We start from the raw sequence: 23,412 nt of genomic DNA, 5'->3' as shown, positions 1-23,412 counted from the left end.
GTGGCTCCCGCTGGCGGCGGCGGAGGGAGAGCGGGGAGGGAGCGCTCGCGCCCCCTCAGGGCCGGGCCGGGGGCGCCGCGGGGGCACGGCCGAGCCCCGCCAGTGTCGCAAGTGTAGGAAATGCAGCCGAGACGGGCAACCCTGCATTGTCCGGGCAAATACGGTGCAAATTTCACGCGAGGATTTGCAGCGCGTCCCTGTGGATCCTTCGCCTTGTTTACTCCCACACGCGGTTTTGCGTAGGGATGGGAACAGGCCCAGAACTCCGGTATCTGGAGGAGATGAGTCTGGATCCCATAACACACTCAAATCACAGGCTATTTGTACCTGAAATATTTGTCCTAAGTGACCACTGAATGAAAGTTGACAGCCTGAAGTGACAGGTCCTTTTCAACACAATTTCAACTCTGAAGTCACTTTGGTGCATGCTACAGACTCCAGGTGACTCCTGGGTGATCCCAGACATGAGGATAGACTGGGAGATAAATTCATTGGGAACTGCCCTGCAGAGAAGAATTGAGGATTCTTTTGGGGGAAAATCTGCACAGGAGCCAGCAGGGAGTAGTTCCAGTCCAGAAACCCAAACACATCCAGGGCTGCATCCAAAGAATGACAGCTGGCATGTCAGGGGAGGCATTTTGCCCCCTTTCCCCTTGTGAGAGACAACTGCTCACTTTGAAAATTTAAAAAGGTTTATTAAACTGTAACAAAAGTACAACAATGGATTACATAAGGAAAAAGCTGCAGCGCTGGGAACTGCCCCTAGAAAAGCTTGGTGCTTAGGCAACCTGCATTCAAATATCCTCTGTGTAGATGGTTATGTTGAAGAAATGGAGATCTGAAACCACCAAAGAGTACAATGCTTGCAGTGCCTGCATCACCATCATACCTCTGTACACCATCCTTTCCTGAACAGGTAGAGGTGGGATTTTCTGGAAAGGATGTGTACAGAGGTATGATGGTGATCCAGGCACTGCAAGCATTGTACTCTTTGGTGGTTTCAGATCTCCTCCGTGTCTTCAACATAACCATCCACACAGAGGATATTTGAAGGCAGGTTGCTCCCAGATGTCTCTGGTGGGAATTGTTTCAAACACCAGCAAAGATGTGGTTGGACCACCCTGAGACTTGCAGTGTCATACACCTGTCACTTTATCTCCAAATAACAGTGTTTCCTGCAGTGCCTTTTTGTTTCATAGCAGCATGGGCAAGGACTGCTGCTCACAGTGTCATCTGCCCACTTCAGGTGTGTCCCCAGCCGAGGTGGGAGCTTCCCTGCCAGGGTGACACCTGGAAAATCCCTGTTAGCAAGTGAGCTAGGCTCCTGTGCTGGAGCCTGCAGCTGAATCCAGCTCTTAAGCATGGTGCTGGTTTAGAAAGATGGGGGTTGTGTCTGAGCTGCTGGGCTGTTCGCAAAAGTTAGGTGATATTATATCCCACTTCATAATTGAATGATTTTTCTTTAAAGTTCACTCTCTAAAAACAAACAAGGCTCATTTTAGTTTTTAAATTTGTTTTCTTTTCTTTTCTTTTCTTTTCTTTTTTTTTTTTTTAATTTTATTTGTTTCTTCAGCCTGCTGAAGAGCCCTGCTGCCTGGCCAGGCCTGTGCCAGCATGGGTAAGTGGTTCTCATGCCAGGCTGTCTTAAGCTGATGTGATAAAGAAGGAGGAAGCTGGGAAACAAAGGGGCAGAGAGATGACTTGGAGACTTCAAAATGTAAACAAAGGAGTAATAACTTAATTAAGGGGAATCTCCCAATGGGTTTGTCTTGGCCAACTCACAAATCAAACATCACCCACCATTTCTTGCACTATAATTTTAGCTAAAATATTTTTGTACAGGATTCTGACCCAGACAATCCCTTACTGTCTTTATTTGCTACAACAGGTTGATATTTCTGAATGATGTGTCACGTTGACACAGTGGAGCCATTCAAACTCTATGTATCTGTAGCCTGCAAAACCTAAAAAGGTTATTTTTTGCTGCATCAGGCCCAAATTCAGTTGACATTGTATTTTAAGTCATGTGGTAGAGCTTGTTTCATGCCATGTGTGTGGCATGCCACCTGATGTTAAATTCCACCAAATCTGGGGTATTTTTATTTATTTGTGGTATCTAATTGAAATGTAATAGGTGAGTCTGAGGTATGCATGTATACTTACGCAGATGAAAAAGTATTTTCTTCTGATCTGTGGGATTTCACTTGCATTCTGAGGGCATGAATCATTTCCTCCTCTGAAACTCCTGTTCTTGGCATGGAGGGTGTGGAGCTTGCCAGTACAGGCCAAAGAGGTGGAGTTGTACAGGAAAGGGTTGTGCCACAGAGCTGCCCTGTGGATGTTCTGAATCAGTGTAACCCACAGGTTTTTTGAGCTGTGTCTTCTCTGAATGTTTCAGTCTACTCTTTTATCTCTGGGGTTTTGTATCACCTCAGTGAAAAGTGGACCTAAGAAGAGGGTCCTGAGACCCCATCCTGAGAGATGTCCATCCATGACAGCAGCCTGTCATTCCTGACTGTGACACCCAGGTTCTGCCTGCAGGTTAGAGCTGGGATACCCTGAGAGCAGGAGAGCTGACAGCAGTGGAGGGGTGCTGACACAGATCAGGCCCTTTGCAGCTCCTACATCACCCCCCTACAGCTGGTTTTGGGCTCCTAATGCCATTCCCTGTCCAGTGCTGGGCTTTGTGGTTGGCTGATTGTATCTGTGAGACCTGCCCAGATCCCTGCACACAGTCAGACTGCAAGCAAGCAGCATCTAACAAGCAGAGGAGTGGTTTTCTCCCAGCTCAGCCCTACAGCAGACCCTGCTCTCAGGATTTATGCAACACCATTTAGCTGGTTCATGTCAGTGGGCGAGTGTTCCTGTGTCTCTTGTTCTTCATTACGCTTCTATTCCTAGAACTCATCAAAAGTCTATTGCCTTGCTCCTCACAGAAAAGTCTAAATAAGTCAAAAGGGCTGTTATTATAATTTCTCATTTGAAATGTATTTTATGAGAAGTGTTATTCTCTTGGTAAAACAATGAACACTCTCTGATTCTGCAGTGGTGCTTTGGACTTAGTTAATAAATCATGCTTGCCACTTTTCATTTAGAAAGGATTTCACAGACATAATTAATTAAACCTGACAGTATCCTTGTGGGATAAGTAAGTACTCTGACTATTTCAGTGGTGACACTCAGGCAGACTGGTTATTCTGCCTTATCAAATCAGTCAAAGGATCAAGTCTAGAATTTAAAACTTTCTGCTATCTTGACATAATTTAGGAGATGAGACCACTCATCCTTTTTGTATTTCATCCTGATATCCATATGTGATGGAGATAGTGGGTGGAGTTCTGTGGCCTGGCTGTGATCTGCTTCAAATCTATTCCTTGATCTGACATGGAACACAGATTTTTCAGTCTGTCTGGAACCATCAGATGTGTTACTGTCATAACACTGCAATTCATTCACTTGTTCATTCATTCACCCTCATTGTTTCCTCCAGCGTGTTCCATGTCAATGGTGCTATCAATGCTTTCCTGTGTTTTTTAATGGTTTGTCACGACCAGGATCACAGCACGGTACTTGCTGGCCCTTGTCTTCTCATCTGCACCTGAAAGATGCTTGTGGGAGTGAAGAACACAAAATCAGTTCTTCACTAGGGGCCCAGACCAGCAAGGATGGGTCAAGAGTTGTTCTGGTAAAAATTCAGTGTTCTTCACTTCTAAAAGTGCTCCTAGACACAGGTAAGAGAAAGGATGGAAGACTTCACTAAAAGTATGAAACAGATGTGTGTGTTCCTTTTAGAATATTCTAAGTGTGCAAAGGTGAATTTTGTCCACTGATGTCACTTCCAAAATTTGAAAATGTGTCCTTTAAAAGTGGGGGGGTTTTGTATGCTAGGAAGTCAGTCATGTACCATCATAAATATATTGAACTGGATCATCTGGATATATTTTCTTTTACAGTTTAATGGTATCCCAAAGGGTAAATTCCACATAATGTATTTGCAATTAAATGTGTTGCATGCTTTCATATTATTTTTAAATGGAGGATAAGGGATGAAAAGAAACGTGTGTGTGTTCTTAGGACAATAACTGAGAGGCTGTATGACATGAGGGAACACTTTTTACTTCAGACAATATGAGACTGTTTGACATATCATACTGTTTGAGAAAAATGTAATTAACTGTAATGAGTCTAAGCTGATATTTGCAAGAGCAGTTTCCTGCCAAATGTCAATAGTCAGTTGCTTCAGTTTCTGTGTGGTCAGTGCAATGGGGAGAGACAGGGAGTCAAGATACCTGATACTGGGATGGGAGCAGGTGGGGGAGAAATAGAAGTGTTACTTATACACTGTATAAATGCAACAGCTAATGTTTAATATTCTTATTGTCTCACGGGGAATGCCTGCATTTCAATCTCTGAACAAATCTGGGGCCAGTAGCTGGATTTTTTTATTCTTACAGCCCATCATTACTAGTGCAGATACTTAGAGATAATCAAGATTTAAGGTAACTCTAAACCCAGTTTTACCCTCACATTGTGCTTAACACCTTTGTCTCTATCCTGTGCAGGGATATGTAAACTTTGAGTTCTTTCAGGGGAGGAACATGCACTGCTCTACACCTGCATATGTGAAGAACCTGAGAAACCAAGGTCCATCTTTGTTTGGCCATGAATATCATCAGCACAGTCAGCCTTGTTGGTGTTCTTAATAGCAATTTGAAATTTGGCAGCAATAGTTTGAAATGAATTGATTAATTAGACACCCAGGTAACACTGTAGAAGGTAACACTTCAGGTTCTAAGAATTCCTTAACCTTGTGTTTTCTCTGCTTTGCAGGTCTGAATGCCTAGATTTGATCTGTTGTGGTTAATTTTAACCAAATACAGCTGGAGAGTGCTGAATGGGTCACTTGTAGTGAACAGTGTATTTTATAGGAAAATAATACCAAAACCAGGTCTCTGCCTCTTTACTTTTGCTCTCCCTCTAATGAAGCTTTTAATTACAGCTTGCAGACACACTGCAGAGACACTGCTTAATTACTAAATCTCTGTGCAGGGACTGGATTCTGGTTTCCTAATTATCACCTGTGTGTTTGACAACTTCATAAAAATCCAAAGCTAAGAGTGAGCATAAGGTATGAAATGTGTATATTATATGCAAGGTGCATCTCTATTTTCTGTCAGACCCTTATACCTTAAAGTTTTTAAGAAACAGGAGAGAGAGAGTGAAGATTCTATGGCTTTGCAATGTGGACTTTTCATCCCATCGTGACACTGTCTGCAATAATTAGACCAAAGTTATACTCTTCTTGAAATGATCAGCTGAAGGGGAAAAAAAATCAGATCAGGTATCCTCATTTGTTTTTCAACTGAGATGAAAATTGATTTGGAAATGTTCCCTGCTAGAACTGAAGTTGCATTTCCAGTAATTGGGAGGAGCTCCCAAATTATACTGCCCCACCCACGTCTGCCTGCTTTCGGTTTACCTGAAGAGACTACAAAGAAACAGAAAGAGGAAAAGAGGAGAGCAATAAAAGGGAGAGCACACAGGACAGGTGTGCTCTGAAAAGACAGAAATTTCAAGCAGAGCGGCTAAGCCCTCGTTTTGGGTTATGTTCAGCAGAGATAGCACGTGCTCAGCAGTCTGTGGCATGGTGATGTTCATAAATCCTGTTTAAAGCAGATGGTGACACTGATCATTTCACCTTTGATCAAGTGTTATGAGTCAGATCCTCAGCTAGGGTAAATTCTCAAAGGTCCTCTGGCTTGAGGGGGAGATGCCCCAAGTTCAGGATCCAGTCTGTAGTGGAGAGAGGCCTCATTCTTTGGGTGCTGAGTTTGACATGGTTGCCTATTGACTGGATCATACAAGCCCCACTTATACTCAGACAACATTCCTGTAGGAGTAATATTTATCTTCTTGTGTAGAGGATGTTCTGCCAGCTTGCTGAGGACCTACAAATTAATAATAACACATTCATATTTGTTTCTCTTAGGAAAAAACATACAAATGTTGATTTAGTTTTTTTGTTGTTGTTCTATACCATAAGTTTGAGTTGGAGAATACTGACATTATAAGATTACAGATATGTGTAGCTTCTTGTTGATTTGATACTGGAATAATTTGCCATTTTGTTTACTTTTTGCACCCATGCAACTGAAATTAAATTGTTAGTGTGATGTTCAGGGAGTACCACTGGTTGGATTCCTCTCCAGTGTTTCTTCTAATCCTTTCCAAAACAGAGGTAATTATATGTCATCTATGAGGAATTTGTAATACAGCTCACTATGCCCCTTGAGGATCTTTCTTAAGTCATATGTATGTGAGGCCTGGAAAAATCATGTCCTCACATGGTTATATTTCAATATTAGAAACATCATGATGGTACAGTTGTGCCTTTGTTCCTTCGTGCTCCTGTCTGACTTGGGCTCTGGCCTAGAAGTGATGTTGGTGTCAGAATATGCCAGATTGGTTGTTTCTCAAAGCAGGGCTATGAAGAAGTTCTTGCCAGTGTGTGAAAGTCACAGCTGGAAAATCTTGTTGATGATGGTTGTTTTGTTGTGGGTTTTTTTTTTTTCTCCCTCATGTTCTTTTGTATCAGGAAGTTACAGGAACAGTTTGTCAGGAGAAGACTTCATGCCAGTTGTACCCCCACATCTGCAGACTGGGCATGGCTCTGACCTGTGTTCACTCCTGCTTTGTGCAGGTGTCCCCTTGCCTGTGAGGGTTCTATGGGTGACCTTGTGCTTCTCAGAACCAAGAACCTGAAATATTGCAGATGTGGCAGGAGCAATCTTCTGGGCCCTCTGAGCCACATCCCGAAATTCAGGACTGCCAGGCAGCCAGCTTGTGCTTCAGTGCACCACAGGAGAAGGGTGCTGTGTGCTGTTAGCAGGGGGAAGTGACAGTGACTCCAGGAATGCTGGCTCTCCATTGGCCTGGGGAATATTGGTCAGGGCTAGGCCAAAGGGCATAACTTCAAGCTGGAATGAAGTGTGTAATGTCAACTTCAGTAGCATCTGATAAATGACTCCCTCTCACACTGGGGGTTTATCCTGCAGAAGCACAGCCCCTCTGCTGAATGCAGGACACAGTGCCAGCATGGAAAGTGTGCCTGGAAGCCTTGTAGCCCAGGGGAAGCAGGCTGGCAGCCATTCCTGTAGTTCTTTGCTGCTGAGGTTTCAAGTGGTGCTGCTTCTCTGTCTCTGCCCTGAGATTCGTGCCCTGCAGTCCATGTTTAATCCAACTGATGTTCTCCACTTTAGTTGCCCAGGCTGTATTTTAGCATCACTTGTACACTGTCAGTGGTAGTGCCAAGACTTAGCATGCAGGAGTTGTAGTGAGTCCCCACAGAACGTCAGATTTGCCAGAATCATGCAATGTTAGCACATGCTAAATTTGTACATTCTCATTTACCTTCTGGTGCTTGTTTGTTTTGATGAGTTTGGAGATTTTAGAGGATCAAGCTTGTTCCTGCAAATACTACTGTCTGACACTTTCTTTAGATTTCAAAAACAAAAGATGAGATTTTTATGTTATCACCTGTCTGGCTTTTGGTAAAACTCCCCAGTCTCATTGCAAAACTTAAGAGAGAATTTTGTCAGAAACTGACTAAGACATACAAATCAAATATAATGAACTGGTGCTGCCTGACAAATCCTTCTCATCACCAATGATCCCTGGACTCCTTTAGGGCAGCTGGGCCCCATGACAGCAGCTTTGTGGCACTCACAGAGCGAGTGAGGTTTGTCAGGCACTGTTTGATCAGAAGGAACCACTATTGCCACATGGTTCCTGTGCACCCTCGCTTCCGGCCCCTTCTCTGACACAAGACGTGTGCTCAGAGCCTGTTTGGGAGACAGGAACTTCTAATTCTGGCTCTGGCACTTTCTCCCTTGTGATGTGAAAGCAGCTCTAAGGGCACTTTAAAGGAGTTTTTAAAAAATAGCCTCTAATTAGGGTGCCCACACCTGGGTATGTAGTCAGAGGCACACTAGGTCTCATTTTCAGAAGTGAATATCTGTGAATCCTCTTATTCTCAGCTGCAATTGTGAATACTGAACGTTGAGTAGTCAGGGCAAATTGTTCTTCAGTAGGTTTGTACATGAACTGTGTTGCAGAAGTTTCTGAGCATTAGGAAACTAATGAGAAGTGCTACTATAAAGTGCTACTCTCAACAGCAGCTGCAGTTTTCATACTGTGATGCCTTGTGAGATGTGAATTTGAGAAGAAGAGGAGAAATGAAGAAAAATTACCTAAAAATATGGTACAGAAAAGTAGAGTCTGCAGAGTGTGTAACTTACAAAGAATGTTGGGAAAATAGGAAGCTTTCATTTCTTTAAAAACCCCCAAAGCTCTGTAGTCTCATAAGACTGAAAATAACTTCATGTTCTTTGCTGATGCTTTAAAATATAATGTCTGCTACTCCATCTTCCCTCTCCCTCTTCTGCTCTCAGGAGACCACTTTCTCCAGAAGTGGGTTTTGAGATTTGGGAATACTTGCTCAGAAAGATGGGACGTGTCAGAACACTTCTCAGCTGTCTTAGAGCCAGACCTCAGAACATTATTTTCATTTTTGAGACCCTTCCTCAGCTGAGGCTTGAGGAAGCATCACAAATGAGGCTTATGAAGCATCAATGCCATTTCAAGACAGTCTTATGTTTTTACAAGAAACAAGCAGATTTATTTTGAAAGCAACCAGCCTACAGAATATTGTTCCAAATAAATGAAGATATAGGGTGTCATAGCTGGTATTTTGGTCTGCTGTTTGCTGTTGGAGCCTGAGTACTTTGGTCTGTGCTGTCTGAATTGTACTAAAGAGTAGCTGAGTTTCATCTGCCTGCTATCCCCAGGGCCCTCATGAAGAAGAGATTCATATCTCATGAGATTACCCTACTGAGCAATGAAATGAAATAAATAATATTATCTTTGAGTTCTGTCAAGTATAGTAGCTCTCAGAGCCTTTCAAGGCAGTGTTAGCAGGGGCTGGAGCCTGCATCAGTGTGTGAAAAGGCATCCTTTACAAGAGCAATGCTGCAGAATGGAGCCAATGGGAGCCTAATGGGTGGTGGGAAAGAGTGATCCTTCTTTTCCCCTCCCTAATGCAAGCCTGCAGGGGTTTGTTTTCCAGCAGGTGGGAGCCTTGGGGCAAATCAGCCAGCTGGAATTCTCCTACAACAGGAGCTCCTAGGATATCAGTGTACTTGTAGTAGGGATCTTACTTGGGAACCAATTAGGGCTCGTGTTTGTTGTTTCTCCTTGGCAATTTTAATGAACTCATAACACAGAAGTACTGGAAATAAAAGATTTTGCAGCAGTTTCTGTTAGAAAACCATGGGCTGCCCAATTCCTTACACAGTAGAATACAATGCTTCAAAAGACAGCAAAGGTTGTTATCGTAACTTAGTCATGTGTGAAGAGCCAGGAGAGCTAAAATCAGTTAAATAATTTTATTCTGCTGTAATGTTGGGAAGAAATATTCCCCAGAACAATTGTTCTTCCCTGTTCTGCAAAAAAATTCTGCAAAAACCCACTTGAAATGTGTCTGTCAATGCAAACTAACTCAGGCAGCTACAGTAAATTTCAAATTCTTGCATTATCATTACAGAGGAAAAACTCCCTTTTCTTTTTACTTGTCCACCAGTCCTTTCACTCAATACCTTTAACATATTTCTATAATTAAATTTCACATCATATCTCTGAAATATGTTATCACATTTGATCATACTTCATCTAAACAAATCACAGATACTCCTTGTCATACCATCCAATTTCCAGGCTTTGGCAGGGCTGTACAATAACCTCACCATTATCTGTCCTGCCCTATTCCCTATCGGGTGCTAGGACTTGGTTTCTGTTTCAGTTAACCCTTTAGTACACTCCAAACTGGCAGTATCCAAGAATAAATCACAATACTGTCCTGAGAAATGGAGGAAGATTGGGCATAAGCTTAGAGAAGTCAATAAGAAACTGAAGTTCTACTGACAAGGGGTTTCTGTTTAGGATTTTTTATAGTGCCAGTGTAATAGGAATACAGTTTTTTTGGGGCATGATATTGCAAGTCTTGTTTCCACCTTAAGGTACTGAACTGTTGCATGCCAGTCCTTCAGAGCTGATAAGAAGAAATGAAGACTGTGGTTACAGTTACAGTGCATTGTATGTACCTGGAACTCTTCTTAGCTCTGGATCAGGCAATTAAAGATATTTTTAACTTCCAGTCTTCAAAAGGTAATGGAGATTTTTTTACTTTCTATTAGAAAGTGTACTAAAATATTAAGCATATGTAAAAGGCTTATTATGGACAAACAAATAAGCAAACTAGATAGGAAGAGGAATGGAGTTTCAGGAAGTCATTATAGGGTGCTCATACAGGATTTTTGTGACTCTTTCAACCAGAAGAAACTCACTAGACCACAGAAAACAAAGAATTAGCAGCATTCTATGGCAATGTTATTTTCTCTTTCATGTTCTGGGGGACCTCATTAGAAGGATGAGTTCCAGCAGGGCATGTGTGTTAATAATGGGCCATACAAATGAGATTATAATAAGAAAATATTATGATGATACATAAGGAATTAGAGCCAGGAGTCCCTCTATAAAAGCAGGCATATACTCAGTGAAACTTGAGGAGCTTGGTAAGTCTTTATAGGAGAGGATCCTACAAGTCAAACTCACCAAGCCTCCTAAAAATTAATGGTAATCCAAAAAGAGAAGCAAAATCCAGAAGTCCTGAATCTTATTTCTCTGAGCTATTGTAGGCTTATTTTCATTCTTTTAGAACTTTGTCCTTGAAATACCTTTTGGGAAAAACTTTTCATTGAAATAGTGTTAATTACCAAAAAAGGTTTGGAGAAAAAAACAGATTTACTGCTTTTGGGTTATGAGACATTAGAAAAATGCACTTTATCTCCAAAGTCAGTTGTCCTGAATCCCCTGGCCATATGTGATGCTCAAAGTGTGAAAAGAAGTACCTTTGGACTTTGGATGTCAGGACTGATGATTTTGCATTTTAAGGTAGCTGTCTCTTTTAAGCTTTCCTGAAGAACCCAGGAATCCCAATAAATTTTTTGTGTGGCACATGTATACTTGCATTGTTATTTAAACAGGGAAACTTTCCTTCAGGCTCAGTTTTCAGGGATCCACTTTTTTTCCAGGCATAAATTAAAAATTTTGTATCCTCCCCAGGAACCTGTGGAGCTTGAGAGTTGCTTAAAAGTAAACACCTCTGGAAGAGTTTTCTTTGAACAGAGGGGCCATAATGTCTGATATATGTGAAGCGTTTCAGAGAACTGCAAAAGGCAAAAGACACTATTAAAAGACACAATAAAGTGAGGAAAATGCTGTGTCTACTACTCCTGCTACTCCACAACCACTTCTTATCTGTGTTTCCAGTAGGTGCCAATCTCTAAAGATAGGTGTACTACACAGCTGCTAGTTCTGGCCAGTGTACTTTTGGTGTCTGTATTGGCAGAGAATATAAATATTCCAAAGGATAGGAAGGTGTCCTGTGTGATGGGCAACCCAGCATATCAAACAGCTCTGCAGTGCAATGGCTGCTGTTACTGTGCTGTGATTCTGTGCTCTACAAACCCATGACATAGAAACCTTCAAAACAAATCCTAATAGAAAGCTATTTACACAGAGGCAAGATGATTGTAACTCATTTTGAGGTTTTCAGGTGACTTGTACTTTCCTTAACAAGTGCCAATGATTGCCACCCCTAGTAACTTCCCAGGAAAAAACAGCAAATGTGTATTTTTGTCTTTTATGTAGATGATTATTTAGGATTATGTTTAAATCTGCACAAAATGTACTGTTAAATCAAAGTTAAGGCTACAAATATTTTAATTCTGTCAAAATGCATTTTAAGAGGAAGATAGTTTTAAAGCTTGTGAGCATTTTGTACTGACACTTAACTTTAATTTCCAGGAGAAATTGTAAGTGCATAGCAGGCCTGCCAGGACTGGAGTGAGGATGAAACAACACAGTCCAGTGTTTTTTAAGGATGGGATTGAAATTGGCTAGGAAAGGCTGTCCAGCCTGGGAGCTGCAGAAGGGAACACAGCAGGTATGGGACTGGAGCTGGCTGAAAAACTAGGGGAAGGTAGGAATTGTTTGGCATCAGAATCAAGAGGATGAAAGACAGAGATAGAAAAAAAAACAAGCAGAAAGAAGAGAAAAATGCAACTGTCTGAGCAAATACATTGAGTCAAAGAGGTGCGTGGTGAGTATGAAATAAGGAAATGGCCACCAGGCTGGGAGCTGGAGCAGGAAATAGGGGAGAACTTGCAGATCTGGAGTGCAAAGGTTGGTTGGAGGTTCAATGAGTTAAAGAAGGGAGACTGAGAACAGGAAGGGAGAGTTGGGTCTGGGAGGAGGTGAAAGAAAGTAGGAGTCAGGTGAAGGCTGTAGATAAATAAAGGTAGTCTTTTATACTCCTTCCATCACCAAAATGTCTGAGTAGCTTTTAGATATATATAATAACAACCCCAGTTTTCCCTGGGTGATAGGAGAGGACCTTTATCTGTTGAGCTGGAACTAGACTAAGTCATTTGGATGTTTAGTTTGTGCTTTCGGGGGGATAGGAAAGAAATATTTCTTCTTTGATCAGAGACCCTTTGGAGTGTGGTGACAAACTGTGAATGTCTTTTGTAGTGGGAAGCCTTTCTCAAATGATTCTGAAAGATTACCTGCAGTGTTGCTTGAAAACAACCATACTCTGATCATACCCTGGACTCCCTTTTTTATTTTTTAGTCCGGTTAACCTCAAAAAAAGGCAAACTTCATCTGCTCTGCTGTGTTTTGTTTGGCTTGTACTCTGTGCTTTTGCAAAGGGAAGCAGCTGCTGCAGTTTGTAGATGTTCCTGCAGTCTGTGATGCCACTGGAGTTGATCTGTTCGCTCTTCCTCCAACTGGTCCAGTGCATTACACTGGAAGCTGACTAGGAGCTATTTGGAAAGGTCCAAAGCAACAATGTGTTAGTTTTGCTTGTTTTGTGTTTCATTTTGTTTGGTCTGGGTTTTTTTTTTCCCTAGTAACATTTTGAAACAGTGTTTTTAGCTTGATATAAAGGTTGCAATTAATGCATCCTGATGGGAAAGGTGACTGCCTTTGCTCAGTCTCCCAGGCAAGAGGAGAGTTTCCCAACAAGGGAAAGGTGGAAGAGATTATTTTGAAAAACATCTGCCACTTGGACAGCCCAAAGGAGTACAAGCAGTGGAAATCCACCTCTTTTTTGCTGAATGAGGGCTGTCTACTTTCTATGAAAGATGCTGAAAACAACTTCTGATTTGAGTGCTCCTCTTTTCTATTCATGATATTTGAATCTTCTTTGGCTCCAAGCTGCACCAGCTGTTTTCCACCCTAATCTTCTTTCCCGTAGCAATCTGGCCGCGTTTGCAGCAGCGGTGGTTCCGCCGGGTGAGGATGAAGTACTGCAGTTGTCCTTGGCGTGTTCTTGCCGGCTAAACCAGTGGAATCTCATTAGGGTAGATTCCTTCATGGCCGCTTATGGATGCCTTAGGGTGGAAGATGCCTGTGGTCTGCAGAGATAAAGGCCTTTGGAAAGGAGGAGCAAAGGCTTATCGGTGCTGCCAGTCAAAGATGAGCGTCTGGAGTCTTTTTAGAGTTGGGCCAGCTCTTTCTGTGCTGTTCTGTAGGCACTCAAATAGCATTTGTGGCAAAGCTCAAAGGGCCGTACCTGTTCCTGCAGCTCTGGAAAAGCACGGCTTTATTGGCAATAATGGCATTAATCAGCGAAGGTGCAAAACCTGGTAATACTGGAATAGTTTTTCCTTCTCGGGCAGACAATACGCTGTAGTGCTGCCTGCGGTGCTCCTCACGCATTTGAAACCAGCCGGAGCTGCCAGCGGCAGGGCGGGAGCAGCGCTGCGGCCCTCCGGGACACACGAAAGCTCCCGGAGGAAAACACGGGCTCGCCGGGGCCGGGACAGCCGCGCACCCCGCCCCGCCCCGCCTGGCGTCATGGAATTCCAGGGCGCTCCCGCCAATGGCGGCGGGGGCACGTCCGGTGGCACGGGGGAGACCGGCCCCGCCGCTGACCTCGGGGCTCGGGCACGCCCGGCCAGGCAGGGCCGCAGCCGGGAGCGCGGAGGAGCAGCTCCGCCTGCGGGAGAAGGGAGCGGGAACCGCCGGACGGAGAGCCCTTCCTCCGCACCCCCGGGAGCGGGCAGAGCTAAAGCTGACAGGGACGGGCTATGGATTGTTAACCTCCGGGCAGCTTCTTGCGGCTGGGAACTGGGGCTGCCCCCTTCTAACTTTTCCATCATGGGATGCGTGTGTTGTGTGGGGAATTGATGCCAGTTTCGGTGCCTGGCTTTTAGAGTTTACTGAGCGTTTGCAAATAGTCTGATTGTATAATACTGAACAGCTCAGAGTTCACTTTGGACTGTCCGGTAAGTTGCTGTTCTCTCATAAAATACTATGAATAGATAAATCAATCCACCAATACTTCTGTAAGTATAAATAAAATCCTTTGTGGTTTCTCTTTCCTGACGGCCACCTCTCATAAACTCACCGTAGGGTCAGAGGTGTGTGTGTGTGGCATATCTGGTCATGTCTGTGTAGTGCAGCCCGTTGTTTTTATCTGAGCACTAATGCAGACTATCTCTATTTTAGCAGGGTGCTCTGCCCACGATAACACTCTCTTTCTTGTCAGGTTTGATTAGCCCCAAGTGAATGCTCACATGGCTAAACCACTTCTGCTGCTGGAGGTAGTTTGGATGTCTCCACGCAGAGCTGCATTACATCATCATCTGTAATAAAGATTTTGCAAATCAAATATGGCTCCTTCTAATGCCTAAATGACAGACAAGATGGTGGCACCAGTTGTGTGAGCAGAGGCTCTGACTCTGTAGTTGAGATGCACTTACAGCAATTGCTAGTGGCTGTTCAGCTGTATTAGAGTGCAGGTTACTTTCCCCCAGGGCCTTTTGATCCTGACATTAATAGAAAATAAAGAGCAAATTTTCCCACTAAACATCATGGCAGCTGATACAACTGGTTGGGGTCTGCTAAACTTACAGTTGCTTTTGCAATAGCTGCACCTCAAACCCCAAACCGTGGCCCAGCACTGATGCAGGAAATGAGGTTCCTCTTCCTTCCCCAACAGCAGATTTTCCTTGTGAACCATCGTGCCTGCAATGTGTTTCTGAGACAGAAGTACCCCAGCAGCTCCCTTCTGACACTCAGGTCTCATTTTACACACCAAGCATGGCCCTCCCACAGCAGATCCTTGCTGGGTGGGCTCTGATGGGCCAGCTTACAGGGAGAAATTTTGTTTTGCTTCTGTGTAAAGAAAAAAAAGCCACAGAATCACAGAATCAATTACGTTGGAAAAGACCTCTAAGGTCATTGAGTCCAGCCTTTGTCCAAACACCACTTCCCAACTAGACCATGGCACTAAGTTCCATGTCCAGTGTTTCCTCAAACACATCCAGGGGACAGTAACTCCACCACCTCCCAGGGCATCCTGTTCCAATGTCCAGTCAGCCTTCCAGTGAAGAAATTCCTCCTAATGTCCAAGCCAAACCTCCCCTGGTGCAATTAGAGGCCATTTCGTCTCATCCTGTCACTGGTTGCCAGGGAGAAGAGCCCAATCCCCACCTGGCTACAACCTCTTTTCAGGGGATTGTAGAGAGCAATAAGGTCACTCCTGAGCCTCCTTTTCTCCCGGATAAACACCCCAGCTCCCTCAACAGCTCGTCGGAAGATGAATGCTCCAGACCCTTCCCCAGCTCCGTTGCCTTTCTCTGGACAAGCTCCAGCACCTCCACGTCCTTCCTGTAGTGAGGGGCCCAGAACTGGACGCATCACTCCATGTGTGACCCGGGGGGAAAATCACTCTCCTAGTCCTGCTGGCCGCGGGGTGACCCCCAAACCCAAAGAACCCAGCCGGACGGGCAGCGCGGCCGCGGCTGTGCCCGGCGGCGAGGCGGGGGTGGCGGCCGGGCCGTGAGGGGGACGCGGGGACAGGGAATCCCCGGGCGCGCGCGGCGTGCCTTTTGTGTTTGTACACACGGCCCGGGGGCGGGGCCGGGGGCGGGGCCGCGCCTTCCCTCCATTGTGCGCCATTGGCGGCCGCGCGGGGCCGGGGCGGGGCCGGCGCGCGGGGGGCGGGGCCGGCGCGCGGGGCCGGCCCTCGCCCGTCAGCCATCTTTCAATTGTGCTCCGAGCCGCCGCCAGCGCCAGCCGCAGCAGCTCCGGCTCCTCCTGCGCCCGCCCGCCTGCCCGCCCTCCATCCCTCCCTCCCGCACGGCAGCCGCGCTCGCCCAGCGGACGGGGTAAGTCTGGCGCCGCGCCCGCCGCCCCCCGCGCCCCGACACCCACCGCCGCTGCCCCCCGAGCCTCCCCACAAACTTTTGGGGCGCTCGGGAGGCGGTGGCGCCTCGCGTTCCCCTCGGCCGCGCCGCCTTCCCGGCGCAGCCGGAGCGGCTCCCTCCGCCGGCACCCCCGGCCCCGCTTGGCGCGGTCGTTGCCCCCCTCTGCTCCCCTCGCCCCCGCTCCAGACCCCCACCAGCGGCCTCCCCAGCCCCTCAGCTGCCTCCTCAGCCCGACATCCCCCGGATCGGGGCCGGGAAGCGGTCGCAAAGGGGAGCCGCTCGCCAGCCCAGGGTAACTCTCCTGCCTTCCTTCCCCTGCTCCCCACAGTTGTTGCTCAGCTTCACCATCTTGTCTCTTTTCTCTGGTCACCGACCATATTTTTTTTCCTATTGCATAAAAAACAATAAAAAGGGAAAGAAATTCGCCGAAGGAACGACCCAAACGCGACGCAATTTTTCGGTTTTCGAGTGCAAACTTTTCCGCTGCCTCCCCCTGCATCTGCACCCGCACGGTTTGGAGTTCCTGGCGATATTTTTGGCGTTATTTTTCGCAATTTATTTTTTCCTCCTTTGCAAAAGGACTAGGGCTGCGTTTCGTGATTGTTTCCATTTTGTTCTGGCTCTGGGAGCTGAGTTTGCCTGTGAGAGGCGCTTGGGAGCGAGGCAGCTCTTGGGGAAGCAGTTGCACAGAAAGAGAAAGACGGCACCCAAAAAACAACCCCCCGAAAACAAAGTTTGTTGCTTTCTCGCACTTTATCCGGCCCCTTTCCTTTTCGCACGATAAACGCCGGGCTGCCTGCGGTTGCCGGCGGCTCGGGGAGCGCGGGCGCCGGGCAGCCCGGGGAGGGCCGGCGGGGGCTGCCGCTCCTCCGGCCCCCGCTCCGCAGTTTCGGAGGAGGTTTTCCGGCGGGTGGGAGCGGCGGGTCGGTGCCAGCCCCCCGATGTTTGCCGGGCGGTATTTGCAAACACTTGGCAGGTGACGGGCGGCCGGCGGGGGGGAGGCGACAGCCGCCTCTCCGCGCCTGCTGCCGTGCGGCTCGCTCGGCTTCAGCCGCCGCCGCTTTGATATTGAATTCGTGGGCAAAAAAAAAGCTGTATTTTAATATTCCGCGATCGGCCGGCGTTTAATTTCTAATTTAATTTTTTCCTTTTTTGGTGTGTTTTTTTTTTTTTTTTTAAACTGGCCGTCGGAGGCGTTCTGCCGCCGCGGGCTCGGCGCTCGGGGCTGGCGGGGCAGGGACGCGTTGCGCGGGACGGGGGCCGCGCTGCCGCCCGCCCCGGGGGCAGGTGCCCCGGGGGGGCTCACGCCGAGCGGCGCGACCACCTCCCCCCCTGCCCCGCCTGCCCACGTTCCTCCTGGCAGGTGTAAGGCAGCGACGTCGGCAGGAGCATGGCCCGTACCAAGCAGACCGCCCGCAAGTCCACCGGTGGCAAGGCGCCCCGCAAGCAGCTCGCCACCAAAGCCGCCCGCAAGAGCGCGCCCTCCACTGGCGGGGTGAAGAAGCCGCACCGCTACAGGTAACGCAGCGCCGCGCACAGGCGGCCGCGGGGCGCGACCGGGCAACCTCCCCCCCCCCCCCCCCCCCCAAAAAAAAATCCCTCCTTCTCCCCCCACCCCGCGGGACCGATAGGGCGGGGGGCGCTTCTCCCCGCCTCCTCCGCGCTCCGCTCCCCAAGCAGAATAACAAAAAAATAAAAAAAAAATAAGAAAAAAGAATAAAACCACCGAAAAGAAAACAAGCGCGAGTCCCCGCCAGCCACAAAAATAGAAATTCCCAGGGCGGCACCGACCCCCGGCGTTTGTCATCAGCTCCTTTCCGGGCGTTCCGGTGCTGGTGACTACAAATCGACACCCCTCCCCCCCGCGGCGGACGCGGCGATTCTTTTAAATTTTTATAATTCTGTGCTCGCGGTTATCTGGAGGCCGCAGCAGGGCTGCGCCGCCGCCAAGTTTATTGTTACCGGCGCGGTCCGCGCTCCGCTCGCGGGGCTGGAGCCGGCGGCGGCGGCGCTGGGCGGGCGCGGGGCCCTGCAGGGCGCGGAGCCGCCGCCAGAGGGAGCCGCGCACCCGCGGATGCGGCGGGGATCCCGCAACCCCCGCGCCCGTCCCGAATCCCGGCCCTGGGATAGCGGAGCGGAACCGGCGACAGGGCTGTCACAGCCCCCCCGGTCCTGAGCTTCTCCAGGCCTGGCTCCGGGCAGAGCGGCAGCAGTCGTGGTTCAGCTTGCAGGATGATTTTGGGCTAGGTGTAGGTGTTCCTTGGGGAAAATATGGAAGAAGTGAGTTTTGAATAGGGGACTTAATGTAAAAGTCCAAGAGGGGATTTATTAATGCATCGAGGAGTCTGAAGAAGATGGAGCTGGGCTCTTCTTAGTGGTGCCAAGCAACAGGACAAGAGGCAATGGGCAGAAATGCACAGGAAATTCCACCTGAACATGAGGAAGAACTTTACTGTGAAGGTGACTGAGCATTGCAACAGATTGCCCAGAGTGGTTGTGGAGTCGTCTTCCTTGGAGATATCCAAAAGCCATCTGGACACAATCCTGAGAAACAATGTCTGGGATGATCCTGTTTGAGCAGGGAGGTTGGGCCGGGTGACCCACTGTGGTCCCTTCTAAACTGACCCACTCTGTGATTCTTGCTCTAGGTGTGAGGCAGAATTCATCAATTGGGAGAAAAGTAATAAAGCTGGAACAGGAAAAGACAAAGCTTCCACAGAAATAAATGTGGTATTGATTTCACAGATGGACATCATGTTTGCAAACATATGTTGCTATTCTGAATTTGTCATTCTGACACCAAAACTAACGTGGGGAAATACACTGGATAATTTTGACTGTCAATATAACAGAGAATATACATTTTGTTGGTTCTGTGAATGTTGACAGTGGAGAAGAAGAAGCAATTTCCCTTAAAATCAGGGTTCCTGTCAGGCCCCTCGGGGGTACCTTTGGCACAGCTGAGCTCACGGCAGCTCTGTGGTTTGCCACATCTGCACTGAGCTGTGCTGCTGGTCACTTGGACAGCACATGTTGGCCAACTGTTCCCTTGGTGAAGTCAGGCCTTGGGAGTGTGCCTGGCCTGAGGGATCCCTGCTGAAGCCAGTGGGAGTTGGCAGAGATTGGTGGTGAGGAGACAGCGACCCTTTGCCAGCAGAACTGATTCTGTGTTGTAAATGCTGGGACTCTCCTCGGGAAAACAGAAGTGTGTAGTGCTTGGTTTAGTCTGGAGGGTGGACTCCTCTTTTTAAGGCGGTGCAGAATATATTTTCAATACTAATTATCTTTATTTCCACTGTATTTTAATTTTAACAGGCCGGGTACCGTGGCTCTGCGCGAAATCAGGCGCTATCAAAAGTCCACCGAACTTTTGATCCGCAAACTCCCCTTCCAGCGTCTGGTGCGTGAAATTGCTCAGGACTTCAAGACAGATCTGCGCTTCCAGAGCGCTGCCATCGGTGCTTTGCAGGTGAGCTTTGGGAGAGCCCCGGTCGGGATCCCCCCGGAGCCCCGCCCCACTCCCCCATTGGCCAGGCTGTTTCCAGGCTTCCTCTGGGCGCCCTCTGATTGGTGGGGCTGCCGCGGTGGGCGTGGCCCGCACAGCTGGGAGGGATGCTCACCTCAGCCTTGCCTTGCCTTGCCTTGCCTTGCCCTGGGAGTGCCTGTGGGTACCATAGGATAAAACAGCACAGGGGCAGCTCAGCAGCTCCTTACAGAGCCTAAAAGTCTGGTTTTATAGGTGGTGCTTTGGGGTTTTTTTAAATAGCCCCTGGATTTGTTAGAGTAGTGCTTAAGATGCTCAAGGAGAACACATTTCCTCCACCTTTGAGCTCTGCAGTTGGAGAGGGAACAGTGTGTGAAGCAGATTCAAGGGTTTCCTAGTGGGGAGGTCTTGGTGTCCTCAAATGCCCTCTAAAGAAAAACAGCCCAATAAGCCACATCTAAACACAGTTAGGGAAACAGCTGCTTTCCTAGGATGTATTTGATGCTAAGCACATTTAAAAATATATTATTATGTAATTTATTTAGATTATACAGAGAGAAAAATATTAATTACTCTTTCTGGCCCAAGTTTTTGAACCTAAGTTAGGACCCCCCACAAGACTGAGTTCTTATCATGGGGACATCTCCCTCTTGTGATAATAGACACTCCTGATTGAAGATAGCTGTTGAAAGATTGTTCCAGAACATATCTGTAATTGATGTCTGACATGCAGGCAAAATGGTCTCTTTCTAGTTAATGACTTCCACTTGATAAGGGGCCAAGACATTTGCCATGAGAGCCCATAAACTTGGGCATGTGTTCAGCTTCAAAAGGGGCCTGTGTGTGTTTGCAGAGTTGCTGCTTTTGCTTTTAGTTATGTGTGGTAGTTCTTAAATCTTGAGGTTTATCTGTGTGTCTCTTTATCTAGATCTACCCATTAAAATTTAGTAGCTGTTACACTTTCAGAAAGCTCCTGGTTTGAATGTTCCTGGTTTTGCATTAAGGAGTTGTTGGTATACAACCTGGTCACATACAATTCCTAGTGGGTTCTGCTTGCATATTTGAAAAAACAAGCAAACTCAAAAAGTATTTTTTTAAATTAACCCCTTGGGTACCATGGTGTTTGTGCCAGCAAGGATATTTGGTGAAGTGTCTTAACTTTTCATGTAGTGATTTGACAAAACTGCATTAGGGACTCTCATATCCTCCTGCAAATTAAATGACTTAGTAATACCACAGTCCTCATGTGCTGTAGTAAATATTTGGTTTATTTCATATTGGATAATCTTATGTTTTTAAACAGGATCTTTGAACCTAATAAGTTGATTCCTGGAGTTCCTGGCAAGGAAGTGGTTCACACAAGTTGTTCTCTTGTGTGTATTGTAGAAAGAGTGACCTCACCCTCCTTCTTATGATTGAGCCCCATCATTCCCCCCTTCTCAGCCCAGGTGTGGCTGTGTCCAGTACTGGCACACTAAGGTGCTTCCTGGGAGATTGATAGGGTTAGAATTCCATGTGTTCCAAAAGTGTTTGAACAATTACCATTGCTGTGCTGGGCTTAGCAGCAGCTAACTTCACGTGAGTCAGGGAAATATTTGGGTGCAGCTGAGCATCTGTCTAGCTCAGAGTCCTGCCTGCAGCTGCCCAGTGACAGGGAGAACCACTGTGCTCAGCTTTGTTCTTGTGCTGCCCCTGGCTCTCTCAGGTGTGAGCTGAGAGCTGTCTGTGATGGTGGGGGCCAGTGCTGTGTCCCCAGATGGGCAGGAAGGAAGTACAGGAACAGGACAGTGTCTGATGGTAATTCCCTGACTGATGCCTGGTTTTGATGGTTCAGGGAGCTCCTGAACCTAAAGGAGTTCTCTCATTTCTGATAGTTCTCAGTAGATTTTTTCCTGCTATTTTTTGACTTAAGCCACCTCTTCAGTGTCTGTGGAAGGAGCTGTATGCCTGAACTGTGTGTTGGGAAGGAATACGTGCTCTTCTTTTCCCTGGTACCTGCCAGTTTCACCTGATGCTCAGTGACTCTTAACTCTGGAAGAGGCAACAAACAAGTCCCTCAAACAGTGTAACCCAGCCTTTGAAAAGAGAATTTCCTAAACAAACTAACCTGCTGATAATGTCACCTGTCTGGTGAGAGTCCCATGGGAGTATTAGTTCTGCTGTGCTCTGGAGGATGTCCTTACCAAATACCAGCAGTACACTACTTTAGACATTAAATATTATAAGAAAGTGGAGGGTTTTCATTTCTGAAAATCTCAAACTTTTGATATTTGTGAGTAATAAAGATCAAAACCTCAACTTAATGCCGCGTTACCCTGTACTTTTAATCCTCAACTACGAATCTTTCTTTTTCCTGATGCTCAGAGATTGAAAATGCTCTTCCCTCTTTTCTTCCACACTAGGAGGCAAGTGAAGCCTACTTGGTTGGGCTGTTTGAAGACACCAACCTGTGTGCTATCCATGCCAAACGTGTCACAATCATGCCAAAAGATATCCAGCTAGCACGCCGCATACGTGGGGAGCGTGCCTAAAGCCTCGCCACCATGGGTCTGTCATCCTCCAAGCAAAATCTTCTTCCTGTTATTGGTAGTAATGAACGTTAGATATTTTTTCCATGGGGTTAAAAGGTACCTTAAGTATATGGTTGCAAGTGGAAAAATAGGGGACAGAATTGGGTATTGGCAAGTTTTCTTTCCATTTTCATTTGTGTGTGGATTTTTAATATAAACAAGGGGGACATAAAAACAAACAATGCGGTCAAAAAAAAAATAAAAAATGTGAATCATTGAAACTTGTTCACCAAAACAACTTTATAAAAAAATTATAAATAAACATGTCAAATTTTTCTGGACAATGCCAGCATTTGGATTTTTTTAAACAAGTAAATTTCTTATCAATGGCAACTAAATGGTGTTTGTAGCATTTTTATCATACAGTAGATTCCATCCATTCACTATACTTTTCTAACTGAGTTGTCCTACATGCAAGTACATGTTTTTAATGTTGTCTGTCTTCTGTGCTGTTCCTGTAAGTTTGCTATTAAAATACATTAAATGATGCCTGGTTTTAGTCTTGATTTTTAAATATTACACATGGGTTATATTGATTCAAAAGTGATCAGCCTTTCCTCCCCTTTTGCTCTTCAATGCATGGCCTAATTCCTTGGGGCAGATCTAGGAAATACTGGGGGTGCTGCCTTGGCTGAAGTAGTTTATATATGAGGATCTTTTAAGAGTGAAAATTGGTCTGCTCTACATAAAAGTGAGTTTAGTGAGTATAGTACCAGGTGGAGTCTAGAACTGAGCTGAGCTCTCTAAGCTACCGTGCTGAGAAGCAGCAATTTGTTATTTAGATTCCTTTCTTACTTGATTTTGTGCTGAATTTGGAAGCATTTCTGATTTCATGGTTTTTTTTAGTATGGTGTAAGTGGTGGAATGTAGCGGTTTGGGTTTTTCTGTTTTAGGGTTTTATTTTTCTTGGGTGTTTTTTGTTTTGGTTTTTTTTTTACCCTTTTTCACTCCATTGGTTTCTTGGTTTGTAGGTGTTCCCTTTTTGGTTGACTACCTTTCTGTTTCCATCACACCCTGTAGCATT

At 46.3% G+C, this 23,412-nt stretch overlaps 1 protein-coding gene across 1 annotated transcript; it reads left to right on the top strand.

Moving 5' to 3' along the window:
• Positions 1–16,186: 16,186 nt before the first annotated feature.
• Positions 16,187–22,876, top strand: LOC118684922 (histone H3.3A). The gene is made up of 4 exons (XM_036380190.2): positions 16,187–16,295; positions 17,698–17,852; positions 19,650–19,803; positions 22,221–22,876. Exons 2-4 carry the CDS (start codon positions 17,725–17,727, stop codon positions 22,347–22,349), a joined length of 411 nt encoding a protein of 136 aa, XP_036236083.1. The 5' UTR covers positions 16,187–16,295; positions 17,698–17,724; the 3' UTR covers positions 22,350–22,876.
• Positions 22,877–23,412: the final 536 nt, after the last annotated feature.

Source organism: Molothrus ater, chromosome 3 (genome assembly GCF_012460135.2).
Source record: "Molothrus ater isolate BHLD 08-10-18 breed brown headed cowbird chromosome 3, BPBGC_Mater_1.1, whole genome shotgun sequence".
Lineage (NCBI taxonomy): Eukaryota > Metazoa > Chordata > Aves > Passeriformes > Icteridae > Molothrus > Molothrus ater.
Note: the sequence above shows the minus strand (reverse complement) of the source record. Positions and strands in the feature narration are given on the sequence as shown.

What these genes read in the sequence shown, in the direction of transcription:
- LOC118684922 (XM_036380190.2), top strand. Translation starts at nt 17,725, where the DNA reads ATGGCCCGTACCAAGCAGACCGCCCGCAAGTCCACCGGTGGCAAGGCG. An exon ending in AAGAAGCCGCACCGCTACAG is followed by an intron (nt 17,853 to 19,649) that starts GTAACGCAGCGC and finishes TAATTTTAACAG; the next exon opens with GCCGGGTACCGTGGCTCTGC. An exon ending in CTGCCATCGGTGCTTTGCAG is followed by an intron (nt 19,804 to 22,220) that starts GTGAGCTTTGGG and finishes CTTCCACACTAG; the next exon opens with GAGGCAAGTGAAGCCTACTT.